Genomic DNA, 22,746 nt, shown 5'->3' with positions numbered 1-22,746 from the left:
TTGGTAAATGAAGTTAAATCAGCACTGTATCAATTCAATCATTATGATTACCTTGTAATATTTTATAATGTATTAGGTTTATTCCTCAAAATCTTTCTGGGGTTTAGCTGAAATTACCAAAATCGTTGGCCTAGTCACATACTCCTCTGACCCAGTGGTGTTTTTGGCCCATGTTCCAGCTGTTCTCTGCCTAACCATGTATTTCCCCATTTTTTCTCACTCTCTTTGTTTTAATCTTGTGTGGTGTTAGGTCTGCCATAGGCTATTTCCTACTGTTCCTTGTACTTTCTTCAAGCACTTCTCATAATACTTTTATGACTGTATTTTAAAAAAACTGACTATATTTTCACTGGTATAAACATTTAAAAATCTAGAACTACTGCATAGTAATTGGGTCTTCTGGTCATTGAATAATCTACTCACTCTGGACTTCAGTTCCCTAGCATTTTTTTCCCAAACATATTACTGTTAATACTTTAATCATCATTTGCCAGGATTGCTGCGGCTTTCTAACAAAGACACAAATGTCTGTCTCTTGTTTTTAACCTAAGTATAGCTTTAATTAAGCATTGCAAATTCAAAATATTGCTTCAAAATTTCCTTCTATTCACGAATGTGGGATTATACATTTCCCTGTTTTTAAAGATTTAAGGTAGCTACATTCTTACCAAGCAATTGTGATTCTTTACTGATTAGCGTAAGGAGGTAGCTCAGGCTGTGATTCCAAATTATAGGAATGTGAAATAAATACCCTAATGTATCTTCCCTTTTCTTTTCTAGCTACCCCAAATCTATGGTTTTAAATATTTCATTCAGCTCAAGGATTTATAAATGTTATGCTAAACTTTTAAAAAAATGCTTTGGAAGCAGATTTAACACCACGCCCCACAGAGTTAATTCTCTTTGGGTTAGGCTTACTATAGTCAAAGGAAACATTCTTGTCTTCTCTATTTTATGATGCCAATGATTTGCTAAAGATTAAAGGATATTTAAAATTCAAAACAACTTAAAATTATTCTGGGGCCTTTCAAGCCTTGGCAAGAAAATCTCAATCTGTGTTTAATAAATTAAAATGTATACTTAAATTTTAGACTAATTCTGAGATTTCTGCTATTTCTATTTAGTTTGGTTTGCAGTCTGATGTGTAGGATTTGTTGCACTCTAGTACTTGATACAAGACATACAAATCTTCGAAGTAAAACTAGAATAACACATGAGCCTGCCACTATATGATTGTTTATTTTGTGGCCTGAAAAAGCAGGGGTTAATTGGGCAAGTAAGCAGTGAACCAGTCTTTGCCACTTTTTGCCATCACATACTAACAATGTTTTATTCACTAGGCACGGATAGCCTTATACTTGTATGCTTTCATATATGTCCTCACAGTTAAAAACTTTTATAAAATCAATAGACATTTTTGTCAAACTCCCTTGCCTTCTGCAGTATTCAACAAATATTAGCTGCAGGATCCTGGGTCCCTTGATTCTTTTGCAACAAGCTTCGTACAGTATCTGGCACGTTTCACTCTGAATTATTAAATAAGCCAACTGGAAAATATAGCATGCATAACGCCCTCCTACAAATAGCAAGGGGAGGTTTCCCCAAAGATGCAGGTTACAGTTTTAATTACAGGAATCATTTACTAATCATCATAGACTATCAAGCACATTTTACAAATACGGGGTTTTTTTTGGCAGAGAAACTACTTAGGGGTTCAGTTTCTACATTTCCATAAAACACTGGAGTCAACTACGGTAAAGTCAATCCGTAAAAGGCAGCAGGTGCCATGCGCGTATCCCTCTGAAGCTTCCTTGGCTGAGCTGGGATTTAAGCCCGGATGCATCATAGAGATGCCGCCAATTCTGTCAGTTGGGAGCTGGCATTCAGACGAATCCATCAGACCTAAATCTGGTTGACGGAAGCTATGCCGCTAAGAATAAATCCCAAACCGCAGATTTCAAAGGAGGCCAGATGAGAATAGCATACGAGCAGCGACGCAAATTCGGGAGCAAGCCTCGCCGTCGCTCTGCGGGAAGCAAACGTGGAGGCGGGCGACGGGCAAAAAGCCCTCGGAAGTCGGACTCGGCGAGCTTTGATGCGGAGCGCTTGCCGGAAGGCCGCGTCAATGCGGCCGAGAGAACCCCGGTTGCACGCCTCAAAACAAGCAAAAGGGCAAACTCTGCCGGGCGCTGGAGGGGTCTGAATAAGACCCGCGTTCGGACATGCAAGAAGACGAACGAGGAGGAGGAGGAGGAGCGGGCGCCGGAGGATCCGCGCTTGGCGAACCGAAAGGTATCCGCTCTTCCTTTCCCCCCCTTACGAGTTGGGCTTGGAGACCTCTAGAGCAGGGGTCTCCAACCTTGGCAACCAGGCTTAAAGTTGCCAAGGTTGGAGACCCCTGCTCTAGAGGGTGTAGCCATGTGTAGAGCTACCCCTGGTTTGCTAAACGGTGCGATCTCTTACTGAGGTTGCTCTTACGACCTGATCGTTTACATTGGGCTATTAAAACCAAATAGTAGCCGAACAATTTATTACATGCGCTATAAAGCATGCAACAATCCCAGCAGAGACTGAAAAGAAGCCACAAGATGTTTTCAGCCCTTGAAAGCCTCTTGCTAGGCAGACTTCCATCCCAAAGTTAAGAAGGAAGGGATTAGGGACACCCAGGGACCACGTTGAACTCATGTTGACTGCCCTGTGCCCTGTTAGTGAGTAAGGGAAGCTGGCGCCCTTTCTCCTCCCCGTGTCCAGGCGTGGGCAAAATTCTTATCACCTATTGCCCGGAGGGAGAATACACTATGACACCTCCCTCCCTCTCTTTCTCCCAGTTGACATTGCTCAGTTTGAAACAGATCGGACTCTTAAGTTGTTTTTGTGTTTTCGGGGCTGAGGCAGTTTCAACTATCATTCATTGTCTCTGAAATTAAGTTTGTACTGCAGATCTCATGGATCCTATTGTTTCTTGTCATTACTGGCTTCCTTTTCTTTAAAAGAGGCTCAATCTCTGTTCAGCTGAATAAACATAAACAACAACAATAACAACAACAATAATAACTGTACATCTTAGGAAGGTACTTGGTTGATACTTAGGACACTGGCAGCAACCTGTATCAACCTTTAGCACCAGTCAATGGTATTTGTGATGCATTTTTGAATGTTCGGTTGACTGAGTTTCACGTTTAATGAATAAAGTAAATCATCATCATCATCATCATCATCTTAAGGCAATCTCTGTTTCTTTTGTGTATTTTTACCAAGTCATACCTTGAATCTGGCACAACACTATAATGAGAACACACTGTTCTAGAGCCGGCTGAGGAATTCTGGGAGTTGAAGTCCACAAGTCTTAAAGTTGCCAAGGTTGGAGACCCCTGTTCTAGAGGACGTGAAGGATCTGCTCGCACACTGTTTCTCAAACTCAGCAACTCTAAGAAGGAAAGACTTCAACTTCCAGCATTCTGACTAGGGAATTCTGGTAGCTAAGTCCACCCATCTTAAAAGTGCTGAGTTTGAGATGCTAGCTAGAGCATCTCTTACAAATAACAATGGAACCTTTGTTTGAAGACTTCCAGTGAAAGAAAATTCATTGTATGACCGCTTGTTCCACTGGCTGACAGCTCATACAATCTGGAAATCATTTTAACCCATTGGTTCTGATTCTGCTCTCTGAGGCAGTAGATAATAAATTAATAGAAAATAGAACAGAAATAAAACAAACAGGTCTCTTGTATGAAATTATTTCTGCCATGGTTTTCCACATAGGATTTTGGAGTCAAAATATATTGGATTATTTTCTGAACACCAAGCAAATTAAAACAAGAGATGGAGCTGAAATCATTTGGTATCACAGAGCAAACAGCAAGCAACACATGAAAGAGGCAATACAGAGTAAGTATTGGAAAATAATACTTGAATGTCAACCAGGTAAGAAAATTTAATTTTTCTTATTGTGTTTGTACTTCATAATAGAGTACAACAGTATATTTTATTTCAATAATTCTAAACAGCAGAGCAGAGTTAAATCACAAGAGCATTAAATTTAGTTTGATGGAAGTGGCTGGATATTTTTAGAGGGAATCAGGTTTTTTTTAAAAGTAATCTGTTAAAGAGATGCTGAATTTCCTGACAGTACCATCAGGAAAAAACATGTATGCTTGGAGACAAAAATCTGAAAAATATACTGTACAATGTGAAGTGCATTTGTTCCATTTTGCTTATGTAGCTTATATACCCCACCATTAACCTTTTTCCAGGCAAAAAATGCAGATGACAATGTGGCATATTCACATAATAGTTTTAGCCAAAGTAAAGATAAACATGGTTCACTTAATCTAATTTTCTCTAATTATACAATGTATTGAGTCAAAATTTAGCCAAAGTAAACATGGTTCACTCAATCTAATTTTCTCTAATTATACAATGTATTGAGTCAAAATTAATCCCAACTTGCATAACATGTTAGTTTCACTAATTTCTTGATTAGTATGTTTTGCAAATCCACCCTCTATTATATATTTCATATTTCAAATTGAGCAGACTTAATCCAAAATTGTTCAAAGCAAACGTGCATCAGACTAACTCCCTTACCGCACCAGTCTTCGAAGGAAGAAAAAGCGAATTGCAGAGTGACTGAAAAAGCAAGGCATTCCTTTGTGAATCCACTGCCAAAGAGTACAAATAAGCCCAAGATAAGAGACTGCAGAGGAGAGGGAAGAAGAGGTTCAGAATAAGCAAATAAAGAATTGGTCTTCATTGGATTTCACTGTGTTGTTTTTCAACTTGGGTCTGACATAAGCAACTAAACTGCCCGTACTAAAAACAGAAATCAAATGATTTGATACCCAAAGCAGAGAGAACTGAGTTTTTTTCCAGTTAGCTGCTCTCTGAGCAATTTCTAATTCTTTTACTATTTTGTATTGTAAAGCAATAGATGTTTAAAGTTCATATTTTAAGTTGTTCTATTGCCTTCCCAATAGACAACTTAATGTGATTAGAATGTATACATATTCATGGGAGAGATAAATTATTCTTATGATCTTTAGTTCATAAAATTACCCCAGGATGAAAAAGGATAAAATCAATTTTTGATGATTCTTTAATGATTTATCTCCATGACTCTTTAATTGGTTCCTCATAGCTCCTTTTATTCGTTCTCATGTGATATATATATAAGTAGAAGGAAATAAAAGTTTTGCTACAAATGACTTTTTAGATATAACAACATTATTGCTATATTTCCATCTTTGTTTTGGAAATAGGTGCTGCTCACATGATAGAAGCAGATGTCCTCCTTTACGATAATCACCCAGTCATGGCTCATCCGCCTGAAACAAGTAGTGATAACTCACTCAAAGAATGGTTAAATGAAATTAAAAACACCAACAAAGGGATCAAGCTTGATTTTAAAAGGTAATTTTGGAAATACACATACATACACACACACTTTTAGACTTTAAATAATTAACCACTATATTATTGAATAAGGAATTATTGGTCAAACAATTACCAAAACATACATTATGAAGTGCAATGACATCTGTATAAGTATGCCAAGAATTGCATTTTTAGTATTACTTTTCAGGTAAAGTGCTGAAAAAAACCCTAGAAATAAAAAGCTAAAATAAGATAACTGGCTAATGCCAAAATTTTGACTGGGAAGAATTAGCCTTATGGGTAGTATTTAATATATTTTACAAAACAACACCAGCAAATAATTCATTTAATGATTCATTTAATGTCTAGAACATTCATATAATAGTTACTATTATATGGTAGTACATGTAATAGCGTAATAGTATAATAATTAGCCAATTTTTGTCTCTATCTTTCCATTCACAAGTTGTAGATGTGGATTATTTTTATTCTACATTCTCTTGTATAAGGTGTATTCATAAACTTGTGGCCTAGCAATGATGCCATGGGCAGCCACAGTCACCTGATTATGATTTTCAATGCTCCTTGCCAGCTTCCTACAAGCAAAATCAATGGGGAAGCTGGTAGGAACTCACTGGTGCTCCTACAGCTTTTTTGCTTACCTGTGGTTATTCCACTTATCCCTAGGTAAGTAAATACCACAACTGTCAGTATTTGTCTATTATTTAATGTATTTTGAAATAATTCAAAATAAAAAGTTGCTAGTAATTAGAATAAATGACATTACAAATAAAATATGTTTCTATACATGTAATCATGTTTAACTTAATATGTATATGAAGTGTCACTATGCTTTGTGGATATAAGCCTTTGAATATGCATGACTTGGTGTTCAACTTGTCATGTCAAGGACTACAGACCTCCATGTGACAAACTGAGGGCTTCACTGCACAAGTTCTTTTATTTTATTCTTGTTATCCTTATTTGCTATTTCATTATTTTGTTAATTTAAAAAATTTAAAAGAAAATGAAATAAAATACGGTAATAGCAAAATTCTGACTTATTTCAAACAATCTTTTTTTCCCTGATCAGTAGAGGGCGCTACAACCCTGAAACTCTTTTTTTTTACACTAATTTTTTTTAAACAACTGTGGTCTTTTTTCTTATGTATGTGTCTGTTTTAAAATGAAGAATTAGCAAAGATGGAAGCCAAAAATCAAGAAAAATATCTTATAATTTAAATCCCAGAGTAAGCATGCATGAATGAAAATAAATCCCTCTTCCTTCCTTTGCCAGCATCAAACTTAACATTCTAGTATTGTGTCTGTCTTGCTGTCTCTGTATAGTGTCCAGGGTCATTAGATATTTTTTCTGTTTGCAATAAAGCAACATGCTTAGCTATGCCATTTTTAAAAAATTTTGGTGTAAACAAGTTCCTGTATATGGATGTTGAAATTTTGGAGTCAAGATTTATTGCCACATATAAAATGCAAAGTAATTGGGAAGTTTTTAATTTTGGGAGCTTTGTGGGCATTAAGAGGGGAAAAATTACAAATTAAAAAAATGGGGAGAATTGTCTTGATTTTTTTAAACATTTGCATGTTTAAACCACCAAATTTTACTATTAACCATTCCTTCAATTTAAACCTTTAAAAAACCCCAAACCTTTCTTCCTGCCAAATTTGCATTTCCAGTATTTTGATAATCAGTGAAAAATACATATCTTTTTACCATATACTTTAAAATGTATTGCTTGTTTATAGTCTAGAAGCTGTGAATCCCTCAATGAAGCTTCTTGGAGACCTGCATCTTAGGCAACCTGTTTGGATTAATGCAGACATACTTCTAGGACCTGAAGGAAATCACCCTGTAGATGCAAAGGGATTCCTGGACACGGTGATATCATATTTTCCAGATGTAACTTTATCTTTGGGATGGACTACTGGGAGAATTAATTCAAAATGCAATACAGGTAATGCAAGCCTGTGCTAATGTTTTAAATTCATGTATAGATTCATATAAATTCATATATATATGTGCAATTCATCTTGTCCTGCAATCAGGGTAAGACATTTTTAGGTAGCTGTTTGTATAAAAGGTGATCTTTTATACTGAGGTCACTGCACATAGAGGACTAAAATTCAACTCATAACCAAGATGGAAAAACTATTAGTACAATCATGATTCCCCATCTCCTTTACTTGTGCAATTTTCAGGACATGCATATAAATCTGACATGGCTGATATTTATTTCAAAATGATTCTTTGCTCCCACAACTGTAACATTAATTTCAAAGGCTACAGCAAGGCATTACAATTAAAGCCTTCACCTATAGTACTGTATATTTTGAAAAATATTATACACAGCAGCATCTGTAGGAAGGCAGGAGGAGTTAAAATGTTGTACTGAATTGACAGAAGCTATCATGTCACTTTGGTGTCACTTCCATGTACAAAAGGGACAGAGTTTGTGGAGTGGCAGTAATGCATATTCATCATTTTTACAAAAACATTGGATACTCTGGATATTTTCAGTTATGTTACACTACAGTTTATCTTTTTTAAATGCAGAGAAGAACAGCAATTTGCAAGAATCAAAGTTTCTCTTTCCTATTCGTATCTCTTCCTCATTCCAGTAAAAAAGGGTTTTAATTAGAGATCGACAGTTTACCTATCAGAAATTCAGCTTCCATGTCTGAATACTATAGCATTTGTTCCTTCTTTAGGTTATAGTCTAGCCATGGTACAAGAAATGGCAGAACTATGTAGAGATTGTACTCAGCCAATCACTTTTGCTGCAAGAGCTGATTTGGTCTGTCGGTCAAAATCTGAACTTCTGTGGTTACTACAGCAATCAAACAGGTATGATGTGCCCTAACTGAATATTATAATAATGTATAAAAGATTTTACAAATGATTTAAAATAAATTAACAAACCAGAAAGTGTCTGCTTCAACAAAGCTAATACAGGAGTATTTCATTTTCATTTTCTATTTTTGTTGTACCTTAACCAGCCATCCTCAAGTCCCCTTTTATGGTTTTAAGAGTCTGACTATAGATCCTGAAAACTAATAGCAAGGTACCACCATTTTTGCATGGGGAAATATACCAAATCCATCAACTATGCACCAAAATAGACTTATCATTAGTAAACACAAACACAAAGAAACCTCCTCAGCTTCTCTGCCCAAATGATGCAGCCTCATCTTCCTTATGGCCTTAAGCCAACCCCACCTCAAAACTCTGACCCATGATTTATGAAGATGGAAATGATTGTCTGAAACCAACCATTATATTAATAAGGCTTCTCAATTTTTTATTTATTTAATTTTGATGATGTGGATTCAGTGAAACACTTTCCTCAGAAAGCTTTCATTTGATAGATCCATCATGTGAAAACAATATTTATAACACAATTGAAGTTTTGGCATTTACTTTTATTGCAATACGTATTTTAGATAGGTAGATACCTAAATATCTGTTAGATATTTGTGAAGTAATTCAACTTTGGTGATTCTTCTTCCAGGTACACATTAACCATTTGGACTGGAAAAGATGATGAATATTCTGTAGATGATTTACTCTTCATCAGAGGCAGCTTTGATAAATGTAGAGTTTTTTATGATATCTTGGAGCCACAAAATTCCGAATTCAGAAAAGCCATAGGAATATAAAAAAGGATAAATAAAAAAGTCCAATCAACAATATATTTAGGCTTTAAGTGAAAAAAATGCATTAAATTGAATTGTAAATTTCTATCACTGATGGAATACAATTGTACTTATTGTAGTGGATGTTTTCATCCATTTCCCTTCCACAGCTTCCTTCTTCTGCCTCTGCAAAAGTTGATCTTATTAATGGTATGGAATTTTGGAGGGGAGGGAAATAAATGGAGGGAGATTATGGGAGAAATTATTTCCCCTTGCAGGAATAAAGGCAAAACTAAGATTATAGTTGCATTTTTTAAAATATCAAACTTTTAAAATCTACTTTAAATTGCAAAGTTTATTTATCCTCATTACAGAGTGAGATTTGTACAGCAAGAAGTTTTTTCAAAAACTTTACTGAAACCTACTGTCATTCACTCTCTGCAGCATTCAAAAGAATGTGGGGGATTGTAGTAAAAAGCAGATAGAATTTGATTATTTCTGGTTTAGACAACTGACACTGACACAAATTGTGGCAAAATATAACATGCTACATATTTAACTGACTTGGACCATAGATTGATACAATCTAAGCCACAATAGTATTTTGTTTTTCTTTATAAAGTTAACAGATTTTTTTCACCAATAAACCATGGCTTAGTGCTGTGGGTAACTCTATACTTTAGCAACAGATTCCAAGTTCCCCTGAGATACTAATACTTCTCATATTTGTCATACAAGCAGAAAATTTCTAGAACAATTCTACACAAAATGCAAGATATATATCATAATGCGCACTTAAGCATTTCTTTAATAATATAGAAAGTATGCTATTATTAACTGGTCATATAAATCATCTTACGTTTGGTACCTATCTCTAAGCCTTAGTATATCCAGTGATGGGGGAGCACGAACTTGAAAAGCCTTGCCTCTGCACTTCCCTTCATTAATTTGTCTAAAAAAAGGAGTTGGAGATGTTAATGGGCATTATTAGGAGGAGATGTGGTGTGTGTCTAGCACATGGGCTACTATTATAAAGGCTGTACTCCTTTACATGGAAACACAAACATTGCCAAATCATCCTCAGGGATATGTAATTACCCTGTTAACAGTTGTTTTCCCAGCTATTTCAAGTGACTCACTAAGGCAACTCGATTTCATTGAGGGCCACATCAGGGTTGTGTTTGATCTCAGGGGTGCCAGGTGGGTGTCACCAGGATAGACATGGCCAGCTTATCATCTTGTGTTGAGGCCTCCTGCAGTGCTCTCCCAGTGCGCAGCCCTCCTAAGATCCATTTTTGCTGGCAGAGGCACCATGGGCTGGTCCTTCGCTGTGTCCAGGGTGGCCCCACAGGCCAAATCTAAGCACCCCATGGGCCAGATCCAGCCTGCAGGCCTTGAGTTTGACACCCCTGCCCTAAGGCATATAGGCGTTATTTGACTTCGGGCTTTTAATCACAGGACTTTTAACCACAGTTGACATCCATCTCCTGCTTAAGAGTTAGTGAGGCATCCTCCACAGATACATTAAAAAAAAACAGTTAAGTCTATTCCTGTGGTGGTGGTGCTTTTTAATATGGAGCAAACTGATGCAGAAGGGCCTCATTAGTTTAAGAATGTGTTCCAAAATAATTCAATCTAGGCTGTTCAGTTTTATATCATTACTGTGCAATAATTGCTATAAAGAACTCAAAACATGAAGTTGAGAAGCATGTACCGTACATTTTTTAAATATAAAATTAATTCTTAAATATCTTAGTGTATTATTAATATGATATTTATAATGTTGCTTTGGGGGTGGGGTAGTATCAAAGCTTTGGAAACCTTCCCCCCCTCAAAATAGTCCCCAGACATTTGAAAGTTGATTTGTCATTGGAATATGTTCCTTCTGTGGACTTTCCAACTGTTAGAAAAAACCTATAGCAGATTTTCATAGGAGCCTGGCAGATGGGGGAATCTTAAATCAATTATTTTAGTTTGTATAGAGATTGTACAGTTTTGACATCTCTGCCAGTCTGTTATTTTATTCCAATTTAAGGTCTATTGAAGATGATCATAGGCCCCTTTCTCCTCTGCTGTACAGTTTTTCCACAGAGCATATCTAAGCAAAGAGTAGAAGTAATGGCTGGCTGGCTTTAAAACAAACAATAGAAGCAGAGCTTTATTTTTCAACAATACCCCAAAATCCCAGAAGACAGAATAAATCACCCCTATATTTTCCCCAGGAAACAAAATGGGCATGTCAAGTGTCAAGCTTGACTTGAAGGAGACTTCACTTTTATATCCCATCTCATCTTTTCTGATTTAATTTCCTAGGAGAAAAATGTCCATGTAGAGATAGTCTACAATCCTAAATGATCTCTCCACAAATGACTCTTAAGATTGTCTTTGTATTGTACACATATTATATACTATACACATTATCTTTCCATTCCTACCTATCCCAAGTCTTGGTTCAATAAATTATTTCAGTGTCCTGGATTCCCATGTTATACTGAACTACTGGTAAAATATGCTAGGATAAATTGTGATTGGCTAGTATGTTTAACATATTCTGGAAACACACTTGAGGGCACACCGGTTCTTACCCAAGCAAACCCAAATCTTTAACACAAATACATATTTTCCCCAAAGGATATTGATAGTAAATGAAATTGTATTTCATGTATATGCCTTTTTTTCATTTAAATGGAATGATATATGACTGAAACTGCTCTTACAGTTGACCTTAATAATCTAAAGGAAAAAATAAAGCTAGCAGTAAAACATTTATCAACTATTATTACAATTTAACAAAGTAAAATGAACCATAGCAAATTTTGGTAGGAAAGGTGCATACGCAAATCTTTTATTTGCCTCAATTCATAATTAATACTTTAATGAAACTACAACAAATGAACATTTTTGATTTGGTTCCATTTTAAAATAGTGGTTTGAAAAATAGTTATTCCATTTTTCATTCAGTCAGAGAACCAATCTTTTTTAGTATTTGCAGAGAGTAAATACAGTAGTCTCCCCTTTCAAATGTAATTTATCTTAATTGGATATTAGCCTTTTTTCATTTTCTCCGTTATCCAATTTTTTAATCACAGAGGCTTTTACTGAAGTTTAACTACATTTATTTAAATATTTTCCATAAACCCTTTTCATGTTATCTTATAACTTGTATTGAGGTTGGAAACAAAAAAATGTAATCGTTTCAGAATGCACGCTATTTGTTTCACATTGTCAGTGACTGTGGGTGTATCAGAAGATACATAAAGGAAACTATAATAATTCTATAATTTTATACTGCATAATCTTGTGATTGAACTCTGAAAAAGCTGTTTCAATAATTACCAGCATATATTAGATATAATTTCTTTCATGTTGTTAAGACAAATTGACTGACCCCTTGTACATAAATTTATAATCTAGAACAGGTTATATATAATGGAGTTTGACCTGAAAGAACTGAGTTTATGCACAATACTAAACCATAACAAAATAATGCAGCTCAAAATACATGTATCAAATCAACATGCAAATTTATTAGCAAAACTAATTTCTTACCAGGCTGTATACTTTAGATTTTTCTAATTACACTGATTAAGACAACAATTTCCTGATAATTATTGGATGCATACTGAAATTATTGCACAGCATACAATATTGACCAATGGACAGTTCTGGAAGAATTGGTATTTTGGTATTTTAAGAATTAACTAATTTTGGTATAAATTTCTTCATCTGGCTCTCCTGTTCCTTGGTTTGCCCCTAATTAGTGCAGCTAATGATAGTTGTCTGAAAAGTAATGGGAGTTGTATAAGGACAACACCAATAGGTAGATACTATTAGAGTAATAGTAATGAGATACTATAGTAATAGTAATGTAATAGTAATTACAGTAGTAATAGTTGTTAGGAATGATAGTCACTTAACAGTTGGGTTGGCAATATATAAACCAGGATAGTTATTTAATACTCTTGTATCTTTAATAGAATGCTGTAATTGTGATTGGCTGACCGTTCCTCCAACGGCCTTAAGATGGAGCTACATTTTACTATTCAGTGTATCTGTATGCTGGTTGTGTGTTATTCAACACCACTCTCACTACATTTCCCTGGGTGCACTCATTCTCCTAATGGGGAATACCTCAACACTAGTTATGGGCTCAGTTCATACCAGAATTAGATAACTGAGAGTTAGTGTGAATATGCAGTACCATATACAGACAGCTGTTTACTGTTTAATTGTGGGTTACTGTCCTGGTAAAGATGGCACAAGACCCGTCAACAAGTCTATCACTGATAATCCGGTTGGATGCAATAAACTATGTTTCCTGGTCTATGAAGTGCAGTCTACTTCTGCGTGGGGAGTGGTTATGGGCTGCAGTTCAGAATCCACCGGATGTGAATGCTTGGGATCCAAATAATGAGGATGATGCCAAAAAGTTAGCTGACTTTAAATGGAACAACGAACGAGCTCTTTGTATAATTAGACTAACACTGAGTGACCAGCAGCTAGTCCATATTCATAGAGAAGAGTCTGTTGCTAGGTGTTGGGAGAATTTGAAGACGATTTATGTTCATGACAGTGTAGGTGCACACATACATCTTATACATAAACTGTTTAGAGCACGTCTTCTGAAAGGTGGAGATATGGTAGCTCATTTGAACTTCATGAAAAGAACTTTTCAAGAGCTACCTGAAAAGGAACTGTTTTTTTTAGAACTGCATCAAGTTTACATCATTCTTTCCTCATTGGATGAAAGTTATGATTACGTATCTTCACTGGAAGTCCTGACCAGAAAGGAACTGACATTGACTGAGATAACTGGACAATTATTAGAAGAGGCAAGAAGAAGGCAGGAAAGAGACCAACTGAGAGTGAAAAAACCACAAGAAGAGGATTTGTTTTCAACTGCCTATACTGTTAGGAAATATTTTTCTTGTGGGGCTAGGGGACATATAGCTAGATTCTGTAAGAAGGGAAAATGACAGAATTCTGGTAATCACCAGAAGGCTAAGAAGAATGTTAATTTAACTATGTCTAGCAATTCAACTGTAAACAATGAGTTGTGGGTAGTTGATAGTGGAGCATCGCAGTGCATTACTAGAAATAGAGACAGGTTTGTAAAGATGTCTATGAGCAAGCAACATGTATCACTGGCAAATGGATGGAAAATGAAAGCAACTGGTGAAGGTACTGCATATTGTTCATGTGTAAATGAGCATTTATGTTATATGTACCTAAACTGAAATTTAATTTCTTATCAGTAAGGGCTTTAGTTAATATTGGTTATGTAGTAACCTTTAGGGCAGATAACTATACAATAGAAAAAGAGGGTAAAAGTGTTACTGCTACTTTAGAGAATGATTTATATGTTATACATGATAACCAGTTACAGATGGCTAACTCGGTTTATAACAATGTTAAGCCACATGACAAATGTATACATTTACTGCATAGATGTTTGGGGCACATTAATTTCAAAATGCTGAAACAAACTGTTGAATTGTCAGAGAGAGTAAAATTAAAACCCTGTAGCAAGTACTTAAACTATAATGCCTGTAATCAGGAGAAAAGCAAGGTTACTACAACAAACAGACTGAATGGGTTTAAGACCAAAGAACCTTTAGAGGTTGTTTTTGCTGACATAATTGGTCCTAAGAAACCCAGTTTGGGAGGTGCCTGCTATGTTTTGAGTATAATGGATCATTACTCACGTTATGGTTTCTGCTATCTAATGAAAAACAAAACAGAAATGTTCCAACATTTCTTTAATTGGCTGATTGGCTGAGAGAAAAATGAGACATAAGGTAATTACATTAGTAACTGATAACGGGACTGAGTTTATTAACAATAGATTCCAAACAATGTTAAAATTGGCTGGTATCGAACATAAGCGTTCTGCATCTTACAGACCACAACATAACTCGTTTATAGAATGAAGAGGGCAAACGTTACAAGACATGGCTCACACTATGTTATCTGATTCAGGTTTGTCTGAAACACTATGGGGTGAAGCCATAATGTGTTCCAACCATGTGTTAAACGATGTGGTGAACACAACAACTGGTGAATTGTCATTCACTTGTGGCATGGCAGAAAACCAAATTTAAGTTATCTACACACATTTGGAGCTCCAGCATGGGTGCATATTCCCTCACAAGTAAGACTGAAAGGGCAAAATAGAGCCAGGAAATTATTTTTCGTAGGTTATGAGGCCAACCATAGATAGTTTAGATTTTGGGATCCAGACACAGCTAATATTTACTGTAGCGCTAGTGCTAAATTTCTTGAGCATATTGGATGGCATAAACTAGAACAGCAATCTAACAATGATGTTGTTATTGACACCCAAGTAGTTTCTAATGATGAGATAGTTAAACCATCAATAGCCATTAAAGAGGAAGAACAGGCACAGGAAGAGGAAGAAGAACAGGAGCAGGTGGAACAGGAGAGTCCACCAGTAAGCCCTGAGTTACCTAGACATTCAACCCGTGTAACACGACCACCAGATAGATATCAGGCTAGTATAGTATTCCAAGTAAATATAGTTCCTACTAACTATAATGAACTGAAACTGTATCCTGCTAAGGATCATTCTGCTTGGCAGGAAGCAATGAATAAGGAACTGAAATCCTTACAAAGGTTGGAGGTATATGAAAATGTCAGATTACCACCAGGTGAGCATGCCATAGGGTGTAAGTGGATTTATAAAATTAAGACAGGTGTAGATGGGACTGTTACCCATAAAGCCAGATTAGTAGCGCAAGGGTTCGATCAGTCAGCCAACGACTATGACAAGGTGTTTGCACCTAATCTGAAGGCTACCACATTACGAGCAGCATTAGTCTAGGCAGCTAAAAATACACAATAAACCATTTAGATGTGGAGATGGCATGTCTTCATGCACCATTGCAACATACTATATATTTAAAGAAGACTTTGGGGATAAAAACTGATAACAAAACTGATTTCTGGAGATTAAAAATAGTTTATGTCTTGAAGCAATCAGGCTATGAATGGAATCAATGTATAGTGAAGGAATTAACAAAGATAGGTTTTGTAGCTGGCATGGCTGATCCATGTTTATTCAAAAAGGAAAGTGATGGTGTAATTTCATTGTTGCTATTGTTCACTGATGACATAGCATTAATCACTAAGACTGATCAAGAAGCTACTGGGATTATTTCACTGTTAGAAAAGAAATTTAAAATCAAACATTTAGATGAGATTAAACAGTATCTTGGTTTGAAAATAGATAAAACTAAGGGAGGCTACAAAATCTCACAGGCAGATAAAATTAACCAGTTACTGAAGAATTTTAAAATGGAACTTTGTAAACTGGCTAAAACACCAATGAGCCAGGAGTTTAGTCACAGTGATGTGCAAAGTCCTGTATTTGATAAAGACATTTATCAATTATTGATTGGTAGCTTATCCTATCTCAGTAATTGGTCTAGGCTAGACATAGCATATAGTGTCTATCAATTAGCCAGGTTTAATGCTGAGCCTACTGAAAGGCACTGGCAAGCTGCTAAGCGTGTGTTGAGATATCTTAAACAAACAATGCATTATGCATTATATTTGGAGCCTAAGGATGAACTAAGTTTAACTGCATATGCTGATGCAAGTTTCGCTACAGACGTACCTACATGGAAATCAATGTCAGGTACTGTAGTGTTATTTGGAAAGGTGTTAATTGGATGGCGATCTATTCAACAAAAACATCTAAGCTTATCAACAATGGAGGCTGAATTCTCATGTTTGTCTCTATTATGTATGGACTTAGTATGTTATAAACAATTAATGATAGATATGGGAATTAATCTAAAGGAACCTATTGTTGTATATGAAGACAACCAATCAGCAATTTAGATGGCTTCCAATTTTGCCGTAAAGACAAGATCAAAACATACCAATCTACGATATCTGAATGTGAGACAATGTGTTCAAAGTAAAATGATTACACTGGAGTATTGCATGTCAGAGAATAACATCGCAGATCATTTTACAAAAGCCCAATGCACTGTAAAACATAAGGCTTGCTGTGAGGAATATGGACTGTAAGGTTTTATATATTGTTCTACCAAAGGGGAGAATGTTAGCAATGATAGTCACCTAACAGTTGGGTTGGCAATATATAAACCAGGATAGTCATTTAATACTGTTGTATCTTTAAGAGAATGCTGTAATTGTGATTGGCTGAGGTTCCTCCAACAGCCATAAGATGGAGCCAGAAAGCTGGTTTGTTCTCTTCTTGCATTTCCCTATTGCCTTTTGCCTGATCATTGTTCTGCTTGGATTGCTGTGAGTCTTGCAACCTGTTAGCAAACTCCATTTACTGAACTTTGTTTATGATACTGGACTTCATTTTTGGATTATCCCTGGACTGATTGTATTGAATACTACCTACTTTAACCGTGTATGATTTGGACTGTTTGTTGGACTACCTGCTTTAACCATGTATGATTTGGACAGTTTGTTGGACTTTGTTTACCCATTTACTGGAAGTAAAACCTACATTTTTCTATTCAGTGTATCTGTGTGCTGGTTGTGTGTTATTCAACACCACTCTCACTATGTTTCCCTGAGTGCACTCATTCTCCTAATGGGGAATACCTCAACAATAGTCATGAGATACCATGATAAAATCCCTTTTCTGATTAGAAGGAGAAGCCACCCCATAACCCCAAAGACTAAATGAAGATTTGATACTCAGAAGAATCTGTAAAAATTGCATAAAATTGCAGTCTTTTTAAATACTATTTTAGGATTGAACGTACCAAAAGCTTCAGACCAAAACACCACCAATAATTCCAAGGTTTAAATCAAAGTATATACTTTTATTGTTGTAAATCCTAATCTTACTTCACAAATTGAGACTAAAAGCTTCAAAACAATTTTAAAGCACCTGTTAATGCTAAGCACAGAGGCCTGACATTTCTTCACAGGAATTGTTCCAGCACAATGTTTAATTCTGACATTTACAGTGTTCATATTTCCTTTTTATTCCCATAGAACAAGAGTAAATAGCAAAGTTATTTTTCATAATAGATGCCTAGAGGGCTTAAAACATGTAGCAGAAATATAAAAGGAGCACCTGCCATGTTCAGCAAGACCTAACTGTACGTGAAAGCTATCGTTCCCATGCAAAGACACTGTAAATCCAAATATCCAATATAGCAATTAGCAATAGCACTTAACATGGTGCTTTACAGCATTCTTTGGGTGGTTTACAATGTCAGCATATTGCGCACAACAATCTGGGTCTTCACTGGAAGGATGGATCAACCTTGAGTGCTGTCAGGATCGAACTCCAGGCTGTGGGCAGTTGACCCGCAATATTGCATTCTAACACTGCATCACTAGAGTTCCTAACAACTTTTGGATGTGGTGGACTTCAACTTCCATAATTTTCACACTGGATTATTGGCTAGATAATTACAGAAACTGAAGCCTAACCCATCTGAAAAAAATCAGACCATGTGAACATTCCCAATGGCTAATGGCTAAATTGGTCCTACAGAAATGTCTGGATTAGTCTTAATGCATTTTGATCAAGATCTTTGTTAGAGAAGCTAACGAATACAATATTACTCAACAATTTTGGGGAAGTGGCTTTGTTTTTTTAGTATCTCTAAATTAGTGACACATGTGGAACCTAACAAAATACTATCTGCACATAGACGTCTGCTTTTCTTTCATTCCCTAATTATATTTTACTGTGTGGATATATTATACAGGTAACTCTCAACTTATAATAGAGCCTGCTCATCAAGGTGAGTACAAAGTGAGACATAAAGTGGGTCACTTGTGAGACATAAAGTGGTTCATCATGACCCTACCCATTGTAGAACCTTTTTGTGACAGTTGTTCAGTGAACCCATTGTTCATCATGGGGCATTTCTCCTGAAAATCAGAAGAAAATACTTTGATTTTTAGCAAAAATGTCATAAATTGCATTCATGTGACCAAAGGACACTGCAAATGGCCATAAATGTGGGTCAGCTGCTGAGTGCCCAAAACAGTCATGACAGCAGGGAGGTGAGTGGCTGATGGACAGTTTAACATGTCTGGGAAGCCCCACTGGAGAAGGATGCAGTAGATTGTATAAAAACACTAGCTTAACATTTGTTAATGTTCTATGAATAATGTGTAGTTTAAAATCCTTATGCTAAACAAGAATATCCAATCTTTCATATTTATAATGAAATGTATGAGGGCAGCAGTGTTTTGTAGCTCACTACAGCTGAATTAGGCTAAGTCACAGATACTGTTCATAAGCTACCATGGGCTGAGTTCACACAACATACTAAGCTAAAGCTAAATAAACATCAATGTTTACATGTGTGGTCCATTTATATATAGACATATATTTCTCCAATCAAACAAGACTTTGGTTCTTTTTTGCAGCTTCATTTCAACATGAATTTAGAAAAAAACAAATGGTTGATATAATTTTTATCCAAGATGCTTGAACAGCTAATTTTCATACAAGAAAAAAAAAATTGAAGGAAGCAGACACAAGTTATCATTGTTTATCATTTTCTAAAAGTTCACCAGCTGTTTGATCTGCTCTGTTTGTAATGACTGTCTTCTTGTCAACAAAGTTGTGTTCTTAAAGTCTTTGGAGTAAGTTGGTGCTGTTGGAATTAGGGGTTTTTGTCCACAGGAAGATATGTTATTTACCTTGTAGACATCAGAGATTGGGGAATGAAAGTTCACATTTAAGGGGGGGAGAAAGTTAAGTCTAGTCAGGGCAGTGTGATCTGAACCCCGTCTCTCTTGAATAGTGTGACTTCTCCTGCTTAAGAAACTCGGAGGCATATTTTCAACCAATTCTTTAGAACTTGAAGACAGTGATGGAGATGGTGAAAGAAGCTTTTTCTTCCCTAGAAGTAATTTGTTGTCTTCTGTAAGAGGGCCTATGCTAGTTAACTGTGAATCAGAACTATAGTGGTTTGCACCCAGGTTTCTCCTTTGAACAATGCTTTTCAGGGTGGAAATGAAGTTCATATGGGTCAAATCCAAATTTTGGTCTGAAGGAATTTCACTCCGACTAGCTTCACCAACAAGTGAATTAGAATTTATTTCATCATATGACATCTTTCTTGAGGCAGTTTGATCAAAGCTTTTCAAAAAATTAAGGGTATCCTTAATATCAATGCTGTGATGCCTAGTGATATATCTCTTAGACAGGGCTAGATTATTGATTTTAAAACATAACTCTTCTTCTGGAGTTATATCATGAAGCTCTTCTTGTAAACAAGGTATTTGATTCTGATTCAAGAGTGAAGAGGAAGTTTTCATCCAAGGTTCAGAGTAAATTTTGGAGTTTGGCACTTGAGGACCTGTGTGTATTTTTCTAGAAGGAGAATGCTGTTCAGATGCACCTTCCTTTCTTCCAGGATGACTCAGTTCTTTGAAATTAAAGAGAGACTCGTTTGTGTCATTTGAATCTGTAGGAGGGGGCAAAGTTGTTTTAACTTCTACTTCTGATGGAGAAGTACAAGAACTTGAAAACTGACATTCATCAACATCAGGAGGAGGCACATTTAAGAACTGTCTAGTTCTTTGCTTTCCAGATGGAGATCTGTCTTTGGTGATGATTATAACTTCTTTTCCCTTTGCTTTACAAGCATCTAGAATAATTTTTAGAGTTTCCTTATCCTCCGAATTCACTGAATATAGAAGAACCGTGTTTCCTGAATGGTCTTGTAAACTTAAATCAGCTCCATTTTTAATGAGCAAAGAAACCACGTCAGGGCCAGCTTTTTGCAAGCAGGCATGCATCAAAGCTGTCTTTCCAGTTTTGTCTTGTATGTTTGGGTCTGCATTATTTTCCAAAAGGTATTTCACCATTTTGAACTTGCTAGTACTTTGATGATCTACATGCTTTGTTTTACAAGCAACCATTAAAGGTGTTTCACCATGGTCATTGCTTTCATTAATGTAGGCCCCACCTTCTAACAATAATCTTGTCAGGCGAAGTCTTCTGTGATAAACAGCTTTAATCAAAGAGTTGCCATCTGATGAAAATTCTGTGGCTTTTTCCATCCTTTTTTTCAATGGTTAGAGCAGTTGAAATGTGACCTAATTTTAAGAGAAGTTAAACAGGAAAAAAAATAGAATATTAATATAGCTCCTAAACATTTAAACTTTTATTCGACGAGGGAAAATAAAAATAGGCTCTAAAATAGTTGAACCTATTTTTAATAAATTATAATTACACACACACACACACACACACACACACACACACACAATGTATATATAGACAGCTTTTAGTAAACAGCAATGCCATAGGCAATTTGAACATGAGGATCCTGTGAGCAGAATTCAAGATTTGTCCCTTAAGCCTGAGATAAAACCAGCATCCCAGGGGAAAAGTAAATTAGCACATCTCCATTTCCTTTAAACCTGTGATCTTATGGAGGATGGAATAAAGGCAAGTGATATTTTAATAAACGCAAAATTACAGGGACTGTTTGTCTTTCCCCAGCATTTATTTTTCAATAATCCCACTACATGTTCCAGGGATGTCTGCAGGGGCATTAAAAAGGTCAAGATGGTGATTAATATCATGCAATAAAACCCCGCTCCTTTTTTACATGCATTGTAATCTCGTGGCTGGCATCTTGACTTTTCAAAGCTACCCTTCCTGCAGATATGCTGCCATGTTCTGAACACTATAACTGTGCCTACCAATTCTAAAAGGTTGGAAACCTTGGCTCTAATCATAAACTTCTAATTTTGCATATCTAGCCTCACAAACATGTAGATAGAAAATGGTAGAAGTGAAAACAGAATAGAGATATCACTCTCTAAAAGCAGCAACAGAAGAATGCTGAGTAATTTTTATAATAAAAGTTAATCCTTTCAAAATTAGTTTTCCCTAAAAGCTACAAAAGCATGTACAAAATGCAAAAAATAAGGAATTTGAAATATCAGACAGTTGCCATTTCCACCCAATATACATTTTTAATATTTGGGATATGTATTTAGCTCATTTTTTTATTTTATAATAGTGAAAAATAGTTCAATTAATTCTAGACCAGAATGAACTAAAGTAATACATGTACCAAGGCTGACAGAAGAGAGGCATATGACACTGATCAATCTAAACATTGATATGACAGACAGAATTTAGAAATTGCTAGGAATTGCATAAAAAGTTATACTTAGCAAAAATCTTGATTTTCATTAATTACTTAGACTACAATACATACTATAATTTCAGAATTAATTCAATATTGGCATTACTTTTTGCATATTATTAGCATTCTTGTTTAGTACTATTCCCTAAATTTTAAATTTGGAAATAATTCCAGATAGAGAGAAAACCAGTTCTCCATGCCAGATATTTTTTCCTAAGTTTAGACCAGGATGTGCACAGAATGGAAAATTATTTTATTTGAAACCTAGAATAAATCATACTTTTCCAGAAATCTAGTAAGCCATAGGCCAGTCAAAGCAAAATCTGGAATGTTTGATTTTTGTTCTAGGTTTTGTGGAAAAAATCTGGAGAGATGTTATTGGATTAACTGAGCAAGGTTGGTGTGTGACTCTCTCCTTCCCATAGGAACTCCTACTGTAGCAGATCCCATCATTCCACCTTCTGTCTATAACACATCATTCCTCAACTGCTAACATTTTTGGATCTTCCTTGTTCCCCTCCTCTCTCAAAACTATTTCAAACAATTGCATTTCTATCCACACCTGAACAAAGCCATT

General features: G+C 35.8%; 3 protein-coding genes across 3 annotated transcripts in view; 1 reads left to right on the top strand and 2 right to left on the bottom strand.

The window, feature by feature from the left end:
* OCLN (occludin) overlaps positions 1-22,746 on the bottom strand; it is a 389,915-nt gene that overhangs the window by 124,865 nt on the left and 242,304 nt on the right. The window lies entirely within an intron of this gene.
* Positions 1,808-9,135, top strand: FAM151B (family with sequence similarity 151 member B). The gene is made up of 6 exons (XM_026718545.2): positions 1,808-2,292; positions 3,763-3,888; positions 5,259-5,409; positions 7,138-7,346; positions 8,101-8,236; positions 8,901-9,135. Exons 1-6 carry the CDS (start codon positions 2,223-2,225, stop codon positions 9,046-9,048), a joined length of 840 nt encoding a protein of 279 aa, XP_026574330.2. The 5' UTR covers positions 1,808-2,222; the 3' UTR covers positions 9,049-9,135.
* Positions 19,466-21,069, bottom strand: ANKRD34B (ankyrin repeat domain 34B). The gene has a single exon (XM_026714530.2). It carries the CDS (start codon positions 21,067-21,069, stop codon positions 19,561-19,563), a length of 1,509 nt encoding a protein of 502 aa, XP_026570315.1. The 3' UTR covers positions 19,466-19,560.

This window comes from Pseudonaja textilis, chromosome 2 (genome assembly GCF_049901715.1).
Source record: "Pseudonaja textilis isolate UNSWEBS1 chromosome 2, rPseTex1.2, whole genome shotgun sequence".
Lineage (NCBI taxonomy): Eukaryota > Metazoa > Chordata > Lepidosauria > Squamata > Elapidae > Pseudonaja > Pseudonaja textilis.
The sequence above is the reverse complement of the archived record's forward strand: the minus strand, read 5'-3'. Positions and strand labels throughout refer to the sequence as shown.